Genomic DNA, 13,474 nt, shown 5'->3' with positions numbered 1-13,474 from the left:
ATAAATAAGCATATAGCGCATGAACACATCTCTGAGTCAAGTCACCACAATAGCGGAGCCGATCCTTGAGTTGAGATTTGCGGACAAACGGGAAAGATCTCTCTCATGAATTTTCTTCACTTTACTATGATGTTGCCATTATCTGACAATCTGGACTCTACTATATAAGGCAGAGCTGATTGTCTTCTCCACATACATCAGAGCGGTAATTTTGATTGTGCAGCAAGGCAACGTAGACTTTGAAACATGTCTCGGAGAGTCATCTCTAGATCATAGGAGCGTTGTATGAGCTGTTTAAATAAGTATCAGAAGTCCTCAAACGTAGAGATACTTGCTGTTCTGGCAGATACGGAACTCCATGCTTCGCACGATTACAATCTTCGAAATGCGGAGACGCAGCGTCATGGACGAAGCGCCTCTCTCTTGCGAGCTTTCACCATTCTCCTTATCCCTATTTGTAGTATAATTCGAAAAGATGTCTAGGACTGATCGTCTCGACATGAGTGAAGTGACTTGGATAACATGAGCAAGAAAATTAGTATTGGGGAAGACTGCAAACCGGATACACAACCTCCCACGCCAACGCTACAATACCATGCTTCAAAAGTTTCGTTTCCACGAAAGTCTATGAGTACGCCTTGAATCCTCGTCTGGTACCTAGAGTCAAGCCCACCAAGACATTCGTTTGTTTAGATGTGTCATTTATACAAGACGTTACTTTCATGATCGTCGTGATTTGGCGATGCCGGTCCAACATCCCTTTCGCAAGCCTCGGATTCTCCATTCGCTTCTCCCGTTTATTGGGATCTGATCATCATGGCGTATTTGAGCACGGGAAGCCACCTAGGCTGCTGTCTTGGGTGCGTTGGCGGCGTGCTGCGAAAGGAACTCGGGGTCGTTTTCGAATTCTTCCCTAACCTGTGAATTGTTAGTATATGTGTATGCTCGAGGTTATTCAGTGCCATGCGGATCTATCATAGATGCGCAAAGGCACACTGCTCACGCCAACAGGGTAATGCACTTACGATGTCAAGACCGCCTACTAGCTCGCCATCTGCCCAGAGTTGTGGGAAAGTCGGCCAGTCGGCAAACTCCTTGAGTCCTTGTCGCACCTCGTCGTCGGCCAAGATGTTGAAGAAGCCATACCTGATGCCCTTTTCGCGTAGGATTGCCACTGTCTGTCGGCTGAAGCCGCACTGGGGCGAGCTTGGTGTACCCTTCATGAACAACATGACTGGTGCTGCCTTGACGAGCTCACTTAATCTCTGGTGTAGCTCATCCTTGTTTGTCTGCTGCTCGCCTTCTCGGTGCTCGCTGGCGCTGTATTCGGGCGCGGTCTTGGGGTCCTGTGCGCTAGGCGCATAGCCGGCGAGGCTCTTTCCCGCGCTGTCACCGTTCTCCTGCGGTCGTGTGACGGTTTGCGCTGGTGGTAGACTGGACGACTGGCCGCTGCCGGCACCAGCGTACTTCTCGACTGCTGCCCGTACCTTGGATGCGTCTGAGCCCGAGACTGTCTCCAAGGTCTTGCCATCTTTCTGCAGAACGATATAGGGGACGGCGGTGACATCGTATTGCTCAGAGATGTCGGGCAGGTCTTCGGCATTGAGCGAGAGGAATTTTATGGGCGCATCGGCGGGGTATGTGCTGGCGAGCGTCTTCAGGATGACTCCCATCTGCTCGCATGGCTTGGCCCATGGTGCGTGGAAGTAGATGACGGCGAGAGTGGACGGCGGAAGCGCGGAGATGGTCGACTGGAAGGCCGATTCATCCGTCATCTCCTGCATGGTAGCCATTGTGTTGATGTTGTGTGCCGAGACGTGGAGGGCGATTGGACGCGTGCGGTGGATGTGGGTAGGGAGGCTGCTTGGTGTTCTCGAAGGAGTGTATATGGTCTGATTAATATTTCGTCGCCGCCCCCCGAGGAAACAGCCTGTGAAATCACGTCAGAGGGCCGAATTGCGGAATCACCCCGCCATTGCCGCTTGGTTATCAGATCGGCCAATAGTCTCCCCGGCGCCGATGAGCCCCGGACTTTTTTTGTTAGCCAAGATTTCGGCATCAGCAAACCACGCAGATTAACAACGACAAGATGATCAAGGCAGTGTACGTAGACGAGAGATGCACCTTCTCCACGTGTAGGCGATCCTAATATGACTGTCTAGGAAACCAAAGAATGCTCGCGCCAAGCGCGCAATGGCAAAGCGCGAACCGCAGCAGAACGAGAACCCAAAGACGACGCTCTTCGTCTCTGGCCAGAAGACGTCTCAGATCCTCAAGCTCGCCGTCGCCGATCTCTGCACTATCAAGCGACCCTTTATTGAGCGTTTCACCAAGAAGAACGATATCCACCCCTTCGATGATGCTTCTTCGCTCGAGTTCTTCTCCCAGAAGAACGATACCTCGCTCCTCGTCCTGTCCCTGCACTCCAAGAAGCGACCGCACTGCTTGACGTTGGCACGAACCTTTTCATACAAGATGCTGGATATGCTGGAGCTGTACATCAATCCAGAGACCTTCCGCACCCTTCAGCAGTTCAAGAACAAGAAGCCGTCAATCGGCCTGAAGCCACTGATCAGCTTCCACGGCACCGTCTTCGAAGACCCCAACCAGACAAAGTACACCCTAGCAAAGAGCTTGTTCATCGATCTGTTCAAGGGCCAGGATGCGACCGAAGTCGACGTCGAGGGCCTCCAGTACCTCATCTCCATCTCCGCCGAAGAACCCACCGATGCACTCCCTAACCCGCAAATAAAGCTCCGCTTCTACCTCCTCCGCACCAAGCGCTCAGGTCAAAAGCTGCCACGCATCGAAGTCGAGGAGATGGGTCCGCGCATGGACTTTACCCTCGGCCGCGAAATGTTCCCTGATCCGGACATGCTCAAGGAATCACTCAAGAAGCCAAAGGGCGCTGAGCCGCGGACGAAGAAGAACATCGACACTGATATCATGGGTGACAAGACGGGTAAGATCCACGTTGGCAAGCAAGACTTTGCCAATCTGCAGACAAGGAAGATGAAGGGTCTCAAGCGAGGAAGGAACGACGACGAGGATGAGGAGGTTGGTGTCGAGGACACGGCAAGTGAAGGCGAGGATGAGGAGAAGACGCCCAAAAAGGTCAGGGTATGAAATGTAACAAGGCACGAGATGTAATTGCATGGGTGGCGTTAAAGGCACTTTTCGGCGTTAGAATGTTGGGCGAGACTATACCATTCTGCACGTTTGTAGCAAGTCATAGGCGTCTCAAAAGTCTAATTGTTCAGAGCAACCCTCACAGTCTATACATTTCCTGCTATGTCTACCGTCTATTCATCATCCGGCTCGTCAGTCAGTAACCACTTCGCCCGGCATTTCACCGCCGCGCTCCTAACCTCTCTCTTCCCATCATCCAGCGCAGCAATGAGTCGCCTTACAACTTCTCTCCTATACCCTATTATCCTATCCTCCTTGAACTTCTCTGCCACCAGATGCAAACACTTCAACGCCGCCACTCTGACTGCTGGCGGTGGTGGCATAGCCTTGTTCTCCTTGGTAACAGTAGCATTGGTAAGAAGACGAGAAATCAGCGCACCAGCATGTTCCTCGAGAACTTCAGGCTTCTCAACAAGCGTAGAGGTAAGCGTGCCGATCGCAGCTTCTTTGACGCTGTCAGCGCCCTTGAGATCAAGCGATTGTAGAAGAAGAGTAACAAGTTGCCCGACTTCTTCGACTGTTATCTCAAAAGGCATCCATCTTAGCGCACCGCTAAGTGCGATGAGATAGTTAGGTTTGGTCTGGGCATCTGATTCTCGGAACGCTTTTGTAATACTTGGTACCAGCAAGGCGAAGCTTTTGTGCTTATGTAGGCCAAGAATTTGGCAGTGGTTCTCTTTGGTGAGAAGGTCGTCGGGTTGCAGAAGAGTTGTGAAACCTTGAGCAACTGCACTTCCATACTTCGGATGTGATAGGAGGGATAATAGCGTTGGGTACAATGTGTTCAGCGCAGGGCTACTCCGTAGCACTATGCCTTTGAGACAAGCGAAGATGATGCGTATCCGTGGTGGGTCAAGCTTCTCTGGGCTGAAGAGATCGAATTCGGCGACGAGAGGATCCATGCTTGTCTTGAGTGCTGCAGAACTGTAGTACTTGTTGATGACCAGCGACATTTGACGAAGGGAGGCTGACCGGATAGGTAGAGACAGGGAGGGTTGCTGGGCGTAGTTCGCAAGAGAAGAAACTAAGAGTTGTAGTTCGCAGGGCAAGATTGCATCCTTGCGAAGGGAAGCGAGGAGGTGGGTAGAGACGATCATGGTCTTATTCGCTTCGGTGCCAGCACTGAGGTTGAAAGGTGGCAGTTCCATTTGTGGCTTTTCCCGGAATAGGGTGTACAGCTCGGTAGCAACAGTATTCTGCTGATGGATAGGCAAGTGTCTGATAATCAAGTTGCAAATACGACCAACAAGATCTAGTGTTGTCTCGTCGTCGAAGGCCACCGGATGTGATTCATCAGAAGCTGATGTGCGTTGGAGAAGTGGTAATGCGATGTCTCTATAATAGGTCGAACTGTCAGAACCCTGCGATAGCTTGTTCTCGCACTTCTTGAGGGCGTACAGCATCGCAGAGAGGAGCGCGACGATATATGTAGAAGAAGCACCCTGCTGGACTGCCGCGCTGAACTTGTTCTTGAGCCGCAGTAAAACTGTGTCGAAGACTTGCTCTTCGCTTGCTAGCTTGGCAAAGGCCTCGAGCACGGTCGAGTAGTTGCTTGATCCATTTGCGTCAGTATCTGGAAGCTGGGCAAGAAAAGCCGGAAATGCTCTCTCTACAACAACCTGTGGCTTCTGGTGGGCAATCTCGACGATGCCATTAATAGCTGCTTCTTTGATCTCATCCTTGCCGTACGACTCTTCGTGGATGACAATAGAATGCAAAAGCTGGATGATACGGCCGATGTCTTCATCGCTGAGCAATCCTCGCGCTTTCGATAACTGGATGAGTCCGTCGAGACAGACGAGTCGGAAAGATACCTCCTTGGTGGGAGCTGTCTCCAGACCATTCAGCATTACCTCCAGTGCTTGGTCTCGGAACTGAGCGAGCGCATTGTTGCTGACTTCTGCTCCACCAGGACCCATCTGCTTCCAGTCACCATACACGTCGATGTTGGCCTTTATGAGTTGAACAAGAACGTCTAGTAATCCCCGGCGCTTTGCCATAGTATCGGCTGTTTGGAACAGTAAAAAGAGATTCGGAAGCACTCCAGCCAGTAGAATTCTAGTAACTTCGGGCGAAACGTTGGCAATGCTCTGTAGGAACCTTGCGGAAGCCTGTGATTGTTTGGTTGGCGCATCTTCTAGATGCTCGTTGCACTCCTTGATGATTGGTTTGAGATATGCGTTGAGTGATCCTGGAGTACCCTGTAAAAGCGTCCTTGCAATCGCAGCTAGACCTGCAAGTGCTTCTTTCGCCAGATCCTCCTCTTGTACGTTCAGGACTTCAAACTTCAGCGCATCCCACAGTGTAACTGCGTATAACGATACTGTCCGTGGCCCGTACTCGGTCACTGAGGCAGTAATGGTCGACAGAACGTCTCGCTTGGTGTTCATGGACGTGGAATCAAGCTTATCCAGAAGCGCAGGGAATGCGTATGGCGCAAAGTCGGCTGTGGACGAAATGCAATCTCGCAGGCGATCCTTGAGGTCTTGCGCTGTAATGCCGTATGGGTCATCGGGAGGCGGCCTGAAGGTAATCGGGAAGTAATTGAAGACTGCGTCAAATAGGTCCTGAGCATCTGCACCAATGTTCCACTCAGTCATTGGTACCCTCAGAATTGAGAATACGACCATTAGGTTTCGAGGATCTTTCTCTCCGTCAAAATAGGCTATGAAGCGCCCCAAGAAGTCCGGCGTCGCGTCGTGGTGGGCTTGTGGGACTCCGCGGTACTTTGCCATAAGTGTGTCGATCAGGCGCAATACTGGGTAGCGTTCGCTCTGCTGCTTGTATTGGCGCAGCGGGTGTGTATTGTTCAGGAGGGCATCAACGATACCGACTACCCGCTGGTCGTCCCACTTCCCTAGCTCCTCCAATGCCAATAGTGCCTTTGCACATGACCCGAGGCCTTCGTTATCTTCGGTTCGGGAAAGAATAAAATCGCAAAGTAGGTTTCCTAAGCTTCGTGTCAGTCCAGCCCTTGCGCACTGCAGTATCGTCCCATCCTAAGAACGCCCCGTCCGTCTGAGGCTTCCTTCGGCTGGGACCCGAAGTGTGTGGTGGACCGGTACGTGAGCCGATGTAGTATGGGTGAAGTGATCGTGATAGACGTACGCTGTTGAAGAGAGAGGACCTTCTGCGGAACGGATGCCAGTACCTCTGCGAGATACGACATTGCTGCGCTAGATTAGCATAGACCGTACGTACTGCAGCTCCAGGTGTACGTACTCTTTGATCGTGTCGCCCCATCCTCGCTATTCAAGAACTCTCCAAGGTCAGTGACCACGCTTATTAGCTTCAACTCGCCATTCTTCAGTCCTGTCTGCCATCAGCCCTCATTCCACTTTGATGCCCCGCCGGAGCATCGTACATACGCGTTGCGCTCCGTTGAGCAGTCGTCGTCGCCTCCTTCTTATTCCTGTCGAAGTCGAGCAGATATTGCTGGATATCTGACATGTTCTCGTTGCATCAGGGGGATCGTACTGTGTTGTTGGGTGCCTCGAAAGCACGCGATTCGGAAAGTTGCAGACTCACGGCAATGACGTTACGGAGTTGCGGTGCTGCTGATTGGCCGGTATCGGATGGTGGGGCGGGTCGCGCAAAAAAAGTGATGGTAAGTGTTCGGCAGTGAAGAAAAGAGCGTTCATTGCGCCAATGTAAGAAGCTCGACTGGTGCTCGTGGTCCCGTGCAGTTAAATAAAATTGGACTTGGAAAATTCGTCTCTTGATCGACTTGCACTGACAACTACCGCCCGCTGAATCCCCAGACATATCCCCAAACAGCAAAGTTACCCCGCCATGGCCGACGAGAAACCAAACTGCAAAGTTATCCTCGCGAACAACATCGCCAAGTGTCTTCTGGACGAGGTGCGCGATGGTCTGAACAAGATTCAGCGCAAACCGCTTCTTGTTGGCTTCCTCTCCAGCGCTGATCCTGCAGCGAGGGTATACGCAGAATGGACTGGCAAAACTTGTGTTGAAAAGTGAGCGCGTCCACTAACAAAAACCCATTTCTTCCATCGCCATGGCTCTGGCTGCAAGCTGGGTCAAGGCCGCCTACTAACGCTGATATAGTGGCTTCGCATTTGATCTGCGCGAAGTTGATCGCGAACTTCTCGAGGATCGCCTCATCGAAGCGAACAACGACCCTGCCGTTGACGGCATAATCGTTTACTACCCCATCTTCGGCAACCGTCAGGACCAATATCTTCAGCAGATTGTCTCCATCGACAAGGATGTTGAGGGACTATCGCATCGTTACATTTTCAACATGTACCAGAACATCCGCTTCCTCGACCCTGCCAACACGAAAAAGAGCATCTTGCCGTGTACCCCGTTGGCCGTGATCAAGATCCTCGAGTATCTGAGGATCTACAACACCATCCTCCCGTACGGCAACAGGCTTCATGGGCGTACTATTACTGTCATCAACAGAAGTGAGGTGGTAGGCAGGCCGTTGGCCGCACTACTGGCAAACGACGGCGCTCACGTATATAGCGTGGATATCAGTGACGTACAAGAGTTTACACGAGGCGTTGGTCTGAGGAAGCGAAGACACGAAGTGGTGGAGAAGCCTGGCTGGACTCTTAATGACTGCCTCCCGCTTAGCGACGTAGTCATCAGCGGTGTCCCTGGGGACAAGTACAAGGTCCCACTGGAGTTGATGAAGGACGGAGCTGCATGCATCAACTTTTCCAGTGAGAGGAACTTCACACCAGAGGTCAAGGAAAAGGCCTCAATATATGTTCCTGCCATTGGCAAGGTCACCATTGCAGTGCTCTTGAGAAACTTGCTGGTATGTAATCATGTCTACAGCCGCAGAGCCATACTGACCGTGTTGCAGCGCCTTGCTCAAAACAAAATCGATGCTGCCGCTCAGGGAGTGGATGAGAAGTCTTCAGTGGAACCAGTCATTCAGTCGACCGCATAGACATGCTTCCTCTGCTTCCTTTGTCCTATTTTCATGTTGATACCCTATAGAAGGCACATGTGCCAGAATAAAAGTTGTCCGCCATGTCTTCTTTCCGGTTTCCGTGGTTGTACACGCTCACTACCACTCACCAGGAAAGGGTATTGGCTCTCGCCTGGTGTGAATATTTCGTAGAAGCAAAACCATCGTATTAAATTTGGGTAAGAAGTTACTACAAGAGTGTCATTATCTGATAGTGCAGACCACCAAACCAAACAAGATAGCATTAGCCGACTCAAATCCACAACACCGAGCTATGCAAAGCTAGATGTAGGATAGCAGAGGCACAGACAAGACCAGGGAATCGTTACAATCTCAAACGCCACGCTAACATGCGGAATCAAGATGCCTCTGGTGGCATGGGCACAGGCACGCTCTCCACTTTGATCTCGGGTGGCGGCGGCTCGTATGCATCGTTCTCCGCTTCCGGCACCGCTCGCCTGGGTATCGGCCTCTCCCTTTCCTCGTAGTACATATACTCTTCAGGGCGACTGTTGTATCTCTGTGGTGGAGGTCTCTCGTATTGTACCGGCACGTATCCATATGGATCATGTTCGTATCGATGAGGTTGATGTGGCATATACGGGGTGCGGTACCTAGTGTCACCGCGTACACGAATAACCTCGTAGTCGTGTATGGGATGTCCATACTCATCAACATAAACTGGCTGTGGTCCGCGAGGTTCGTCATAACGATATCGTGGTGGTGAGTACGCATGTGGATGCAGGCGATCTTGCACAGAGACGTAGCCCCGCGGATGACGGCGGGCGGGAGGATAGAAGCCATCGTCCTGTACGGACTGATCAACACTGTGCTCTCTAGAATACGTAGGCTCGTAGTCAGGTTCGGCATTGGGTTGCGGTGTTTCTTGTTGATCAATACGGCGCCGTTGTTCCTCGTATCTCCTGCTTTGCGAACGGCTCATGCTAGATCCGCGGCCGTAGGGGTCTTCGCGTGCGACACTCATATATCGATGGTATCGAGACGGCCCTCGATTGTCATTCGGTCGATCTCTTCGACGTTGGGGCCCAGACCTTCGTGGTGGACCGCTCGTTCCAGGCATCGGCATCCGGTACCCGTTGGATTGATAATCATCATATCGAGAATTATTAGAAACAGTTGATGGAGCACGAGGATGTGGTGGCGCAAGTGGGCGCACAGGTGCCGTTGCTTCGGCCGGTACAGAAGTATCTGGCGGTGGGGGCGTATAACGAGGTCCGTCTCCGTTCTCCTGCGCTGGTATTGCGGCCTCGACTTCTGGCTGTGTTTGTGACGGAGGTGGCTGAGGAGGCTCATTCTCCGCCAGGAATCGATCCGCTGCAGATTGCCCTTGAGGCGGACTTGCATCTCTCGACTGGCGCTCGTTCATGAACCGATATTCAGGCCGGTGGTCGTCTTCTTCGTAGTACCGAACCGGGCGGGGATACGCACTGTATTCCCGACTGCCGTGACTTCCTTCCCGCGGATGCGCATAGACCACATCTTCGGGTGGTCCATAGAATCGCTCTTGCTCGCGGAACGCTGTCCGGCGACCGGAATAGTCGTCATACGCAGGGCCTCCATGGATGATCCTGGGGCTAGGGGCGTACTCCACGTACTCCCGCTGACGGTGATAGCCGTCATCAAGATGATCCCTTGACACCTAATAGAGAAGTATATTAGTCCCATTGAACATCTCGTGGAGTACTGAACATCACCTACATAGTACCGAGGCTCATCATAGTGGTGCTGCCTGCGCTCGACGGGCGGGCTCTGTCGGTAAGAACGTTTTCTGTTCGTGGAGCCTGATGCCTCATTCGATTCGCCGGCAAGAGCTGGTCGAACAGAGTCATAACCAGCCTCCAGTGGTTTGGGTGGCAGTGGCAAGTTTACTTCTGCGGCATTTATGACAGAGCTGGGACGTGCTATAGTTTCACCGGGAACATCGATTGCACCAGGCATTTTGTCCGTATCCTTTGGTCCTGATGAGGCCGGGGACGCAAGGCCATGGCTATCAATCACGCCGATCTTGGGCAACGGCATGGGAAACAGGCTGGGGAAGACAGTTGCTACCATTAGTAGCTTCTCGTCGTCCATTCCTGGAGCGTGTATGAGTCCAGAAATGAAACGTTCGCTGGGTAGCTCGATCATGTCTTCCTTCCAGTCCAGAGGAGCAACAGAAATTCCATGGCCAGGCACATGTTGCTGATATGGCAGGTGATGGCTCCTGAAGTGGGATAGCAGGCCCAGTACAGTATATGTTGTTCTTTCTTCCGATTTCGAGTAGAAAGAACTTCCCAGGTGATGTGAAGAGCCAGTCTGACAAGCTTTGCACGAGAGCCCTGGAGCATGCTTCAAAGCCTTTGGCATCTCATGATTAGACATGGCATCAATGAAGTGGTTCAGGTTCGGTTCGTGGTTGAACTCTACGTGGAACTTGGAAATGACGCGATGTAGCAACACATAGATCCGGAGGCTGTTCGGCATGTCTTTGATCCCAGAGGTGCGCTTCCAGATGTCCTGTGCCATCTCGATGACCGTACTTACTTGCTTGTCAAACGAGCTAGTACTTTGGCCAGTATCTTCTGTACCGCTAGGAGCGATCTCAGGAACTCCTTGACCAGGTGGTGGCATGTTGGGTGGTGGTGGTGGTGGAGGAGGAGGAGGAGGAGCTATGGCATTGTTGATCATTGCAGGAGAGGTCAAATATGGATTCTGGGCCGTGTGAGCACCATAGCCCGGAGGTCCCATGGCTTGGTGTACGTACATGTCCACTGGAGTTGCGTATGGCTGGGGGTACTCGTATCCGGGCATTGGACCAGAAGGAACCTGTGGTGGAGCAAACGGTCCATTGTACTGACCTCCATAGTTGTAAGGCCCGGGGCTTGCCTGTGGATGATGAGTAGGCATGTGAGGTGTCGAAGTCCCTGCGCGTGAGTATCCGCCATAGAAGCCACCAAATCCGTTCGTGCTAGAAGAAGGGTGATGAGCAAGATGCGGTTGTTTGACGGACAAAGGATCTGGATGGAACGGGGTTTCCTCTGGCCATTCGGCTTCTCTCCACGCCACAACCACGTTTCCTGAACTGAACGCAGCTGTGTGCTTGGCTCCGTAGTGCTGCGTGACGCCCTCGAAACCATAGAATTTGTTGTTGTGTTCGCATCCACTGCCATGGCACAGGAAAATGTCCTTACGGAACTGTTCTGTTAGAGGCTTGATCTTGTTGTCGTACACCCATTTCATGTTATCTAGGACGAGTCTAGGCCTAGTGTTTACAATGTCAGTAGAAGGCCGCGTATGTTGCCCAGATTGAACAGAGTCCTGTTCCGCTTCCTCAGCGTAGTATGTGCGTCGCACGTGAGCAAGAAGGTCAGCCGCAAACTTTGGGCTATTGTCGTAGGTCACGGCATTGCCATGGTCCCAGTCCTGGTTGATGAAGTCGTCGGCAATAGCATCGAGCCGGTCGCGGATGGGGCGTTGCGATTCTTCCCACTCCCGATCCATGACTTCTCTGGCCTCCTTGGAGTTGGCGTCCGGGTGGCGACGGTCCGCTGGTTTTGTGGGAAACGAAGCGGCCCGAGCCACGTGTTCGGCTTCTGCTTGTTGGGCAGCAGGAAGTTGGGCGATCAAGCGGGGCTGAAGCACGCTCCATGCATAGTCGTTCATTGGCTGTGAGATCTGGATAGCAGCTTTGAACGAGTCCATGTGGCGCAGGATGTTCGGAGCGATAGGAGGATCCATCTGCTGACACCGGCGCTCTATGTCGGTCTTCCGCGTCGCCTTGGCTTCGTTTGCATCGTGAAGATTTCGCTGGCCAGAAGGGGTAAAAGCCTGTGGTGGGACAGTGGGCGGTCGGGCTTGCGCATGCTGAGACGATGGTGCTACACCTGTTAGGTTGGGAACTGGAGGGGTGTTGTTGAGGTATCGAGAGGCATGGCCATGTCTGGCAGCAAATGAGACAGCAGAGATGTACTTACTCGCTGGAACCGGGGCATGAATTATGGGAGAAGGAGTTCGGCGAGGGGGTGACCTGGACGGTTCTCTGTGTGACGTGGCAGCGTGTGAGGGAGCTGCAGATGCTGCGTGCATCGCATCCTTGTGCTCTTCCATCCATTGATCCCTAACCTCCCAGCGCTCCCAGTTCTCGGCTGCCTTCATGCGTTCTTTCCCGCGAGCATCGAGTCCTTTGGACCACTCCTCGGCTGCAGCAGGGCCGCGGCCAATGGCCTCATTCATCTCGTGCGTGATTTCCTCGACATGCTTCTTGTAGTAGTATTTGGCAATGTCCACGTTGGCCGGCGTGGTTACAGATTGCAGTGCATATGCAGCAATGTAATGCTGGTCGTTTGTGAGTAGCGCGAAGGGCAGAGCGGGTCGTAGCGCGGAGGACGCCGAAAAGAGAAGGCTCGCGTCCTGGATATGTCAGTCGCGACCGTCTGGTGGGAAGGCGCAGCTTACCGTCTGGCATCGTTCTAGCAGGCACGGCCCGCACGCTCTGATGGCGAAGGGCCAGATGACTCTCACGCCTGCTTCGCCAGGTCCTTTTTGCCATATGCGCTCGCCTGGAGTGTGAGAGTCAAGCTTATTACAGAACTGGCACCTCTTGGACCATGCCAGCTGCCACATCTGCAGCTCAGTGAAGCCTGGGAGTGGCTTCGGGGGCTTGGTACACATTGCGTTGCGGGCAGAGGCCCACAACGACTCAGACTTTAGGAGATGCAGACGGCCAGGATGCGACTTTGAAGTCGACACGCTGCGCACGTCTGAGAGATAGGATAGGAAAGATCGATTGACCTGGATCAATCGACCGAGATCTGTAAGCGAACAATAAGAGAAAACATGCTGCCACAACTCAGGTGGTAGCCTTGCGCAACGTCTCAGGTCGCCCGAGGTGCTAGGAGAGAAGACGCTGAGCTTGCGCTTCTTTTCATGCTCAACGGGCGCATCTTCTGCCTTGCGCTTCGCAGGAGGCGCGTCGCTCTGCGCATCCGTCGCATGGGGTGGATTTGCATTAGAGCCGTAGAAGTCGACCGACGACGCTACGCTCGATTCCCGGTCCTCCATGGCGACGCAGCCGTGCTGGTGCAAAAGTTCACAAAAGACTCATTGTCGGCGTGAGCAGGCCAGGGATATGGAGACATACGACGACGACAGACGACTGATGACAGCGGCAGATGCGTTGTATCAGCGCGCGTCGGGATGGAGACTGGAAAAGGCGGTGCGATGGGTGTGTTGTCGATGCTAGTGTTTGTCGTGGCAGAGTGGAGGTGGAAGAGGCTAGAATGCAGCTGCTATGGAGCCCTCGAGCCTAGGCGGCGGTTTGAAGGATGCAGGATATAGGAT

At 52.9% G+C, this 13,474-nt stretch overlaps 5 protein-coding genes across 5 annotated transcripts; 2 read left to right on the top strand and 3 right to left on the bottom strand.

The window, feature by feature from the left end:
• Positions 1-207: 207 nt before the first annotated feature.
• Positions 208-1,903, bottom strand: ACET3X_006789 (uncharacterized protein). Its single transcript, XM_069452958.1, has 2 exons — positions 1,026-1,903; positions 208-918 (listed from the first exon to the last, which is right to left on the bottom strand). The coding sequence occupies exons 1-2, from the start codon at positions 1,791-1,793 to the stop codon at positions 844-846; spliced, it is 843 nt and encodes a 280-aa protein (XP_069305557.1). The 5' UTR covers positions 1,794-1,903; the 3' UTR covers positions 208-843.
• A 175-nt stretch (positions 1,904-2,078) lies between these two features.
• On the top strand, positions 2,079-3,207 carry ACET3X_006788 (uncharacterized protein). The gene is made up of 2 exons (XM_069452956.1): positions 2,079-2,103; positions 2,163-3,207. The coding sequence occupies exons 1-2, from the start codon at positions 2,090-2,092 to the stop codon at positions 3,124-3,126; spliced, it is 978 nt and encodes a 325-aa protein (XP_069305556.1). The 5' UTR covers positions 2,079-2,089; the 3' UTR covers positions 3,127-3,207.
• A 95-nt stretch (positions 3,208-3,302) lies between these two features.
• ACET3X_006787 (uncharacterized protein) lies at positions 3,303-6,639 on the bottom strand (the record flags this gene model as incomplete). The annotated part of the gene is made up of 4 exons (XM_069452955.1): positions 3,303-6,139; positions 6,298-6,360; positions 6,412-6,501; positions 6,558-6,639. 4 exons carry the CDS (start codon positions 6,637-6,639, stop codon positions 3,303-3,305), a joined length of 3,072 nt encoding a protein of 1,023 aa, XP_069305555.1.
• Positions 6,640-6,981: 342 nt separating this feature from the next.
• On the top strand, positions 6,982-8,113 carry ACET3X_006786 (uncharacterized protein; the record flags this gene model as incomplete). Its single annotated transcript, XM_069452954.1, has 3 exons — positions 6,982-7,166; positions 7,258-7,978; positions 8,027-8,113. 3 exons carry the CDS (start codon positions 6,982-6,984, stop codon positions 8,111-8,113), a joined length of 993 nt encoding a protein of 330 aa, XP_069305554.1.
• Positions 8,114-8,492: 379 nt separating this feature from the next.
• On the bottom strand, positions 8,493-13,195 carry ACET3X_006785 (uncharacterized protein; the record flags this gene model as incomplete). Its single annotated transcript, XM_069452953.1, has 3 exons — positions 8,493-9,794; positions 9,854-12,544; positions 12,590-13,195. 3 exons carry the CDS (start codon positions 13,193-13,195, stop codon positions 8,493-8,495), a joined length of 4,599 nt encoding a protein of 1,532 aa, XP_069305553.1.
• Positions 13,196-13,474: the final 279 nt, after the last annotated feature.

The sequence above is a fragment of the Alternaria dauci genome, chromosome 6, assembly GCF_042100115.1.
Source record: "Alternaria dauci strain A2016 chromosome 6, whole genome shotgun sequence".
Classification (NCBI taxonomy): domain Eukaryota; kingdom Fungi; phylum Ascomycota; class Dothideomycetes; order Pleosporales; family Pleosporaceae; genus Alternaria; species Alternaria dauci.
The sequence above is the reverse complement of the archived record's forward strand: the minus strand, read 5'-3'. Positions and strand labels throughout refer to the sequence as shown.

Bases quoted from the DNA above. Each gene is read 5' to 3' on its own strand.
- ACET3X_006789 (XM_069452958.1), bottom strand. From the start codon at position 1,793: ATGGCTACCATGCAGGAGATGACGGATGAATCGGCCTTCCAGTCGACC. The intron at 919-1,025 runs GTAAGTGCATTA...AACAATTCACAG, and splicing joins TAGTAGGCGGTCTTGACATC to GTTAGGGAAGAATTCGAAAA.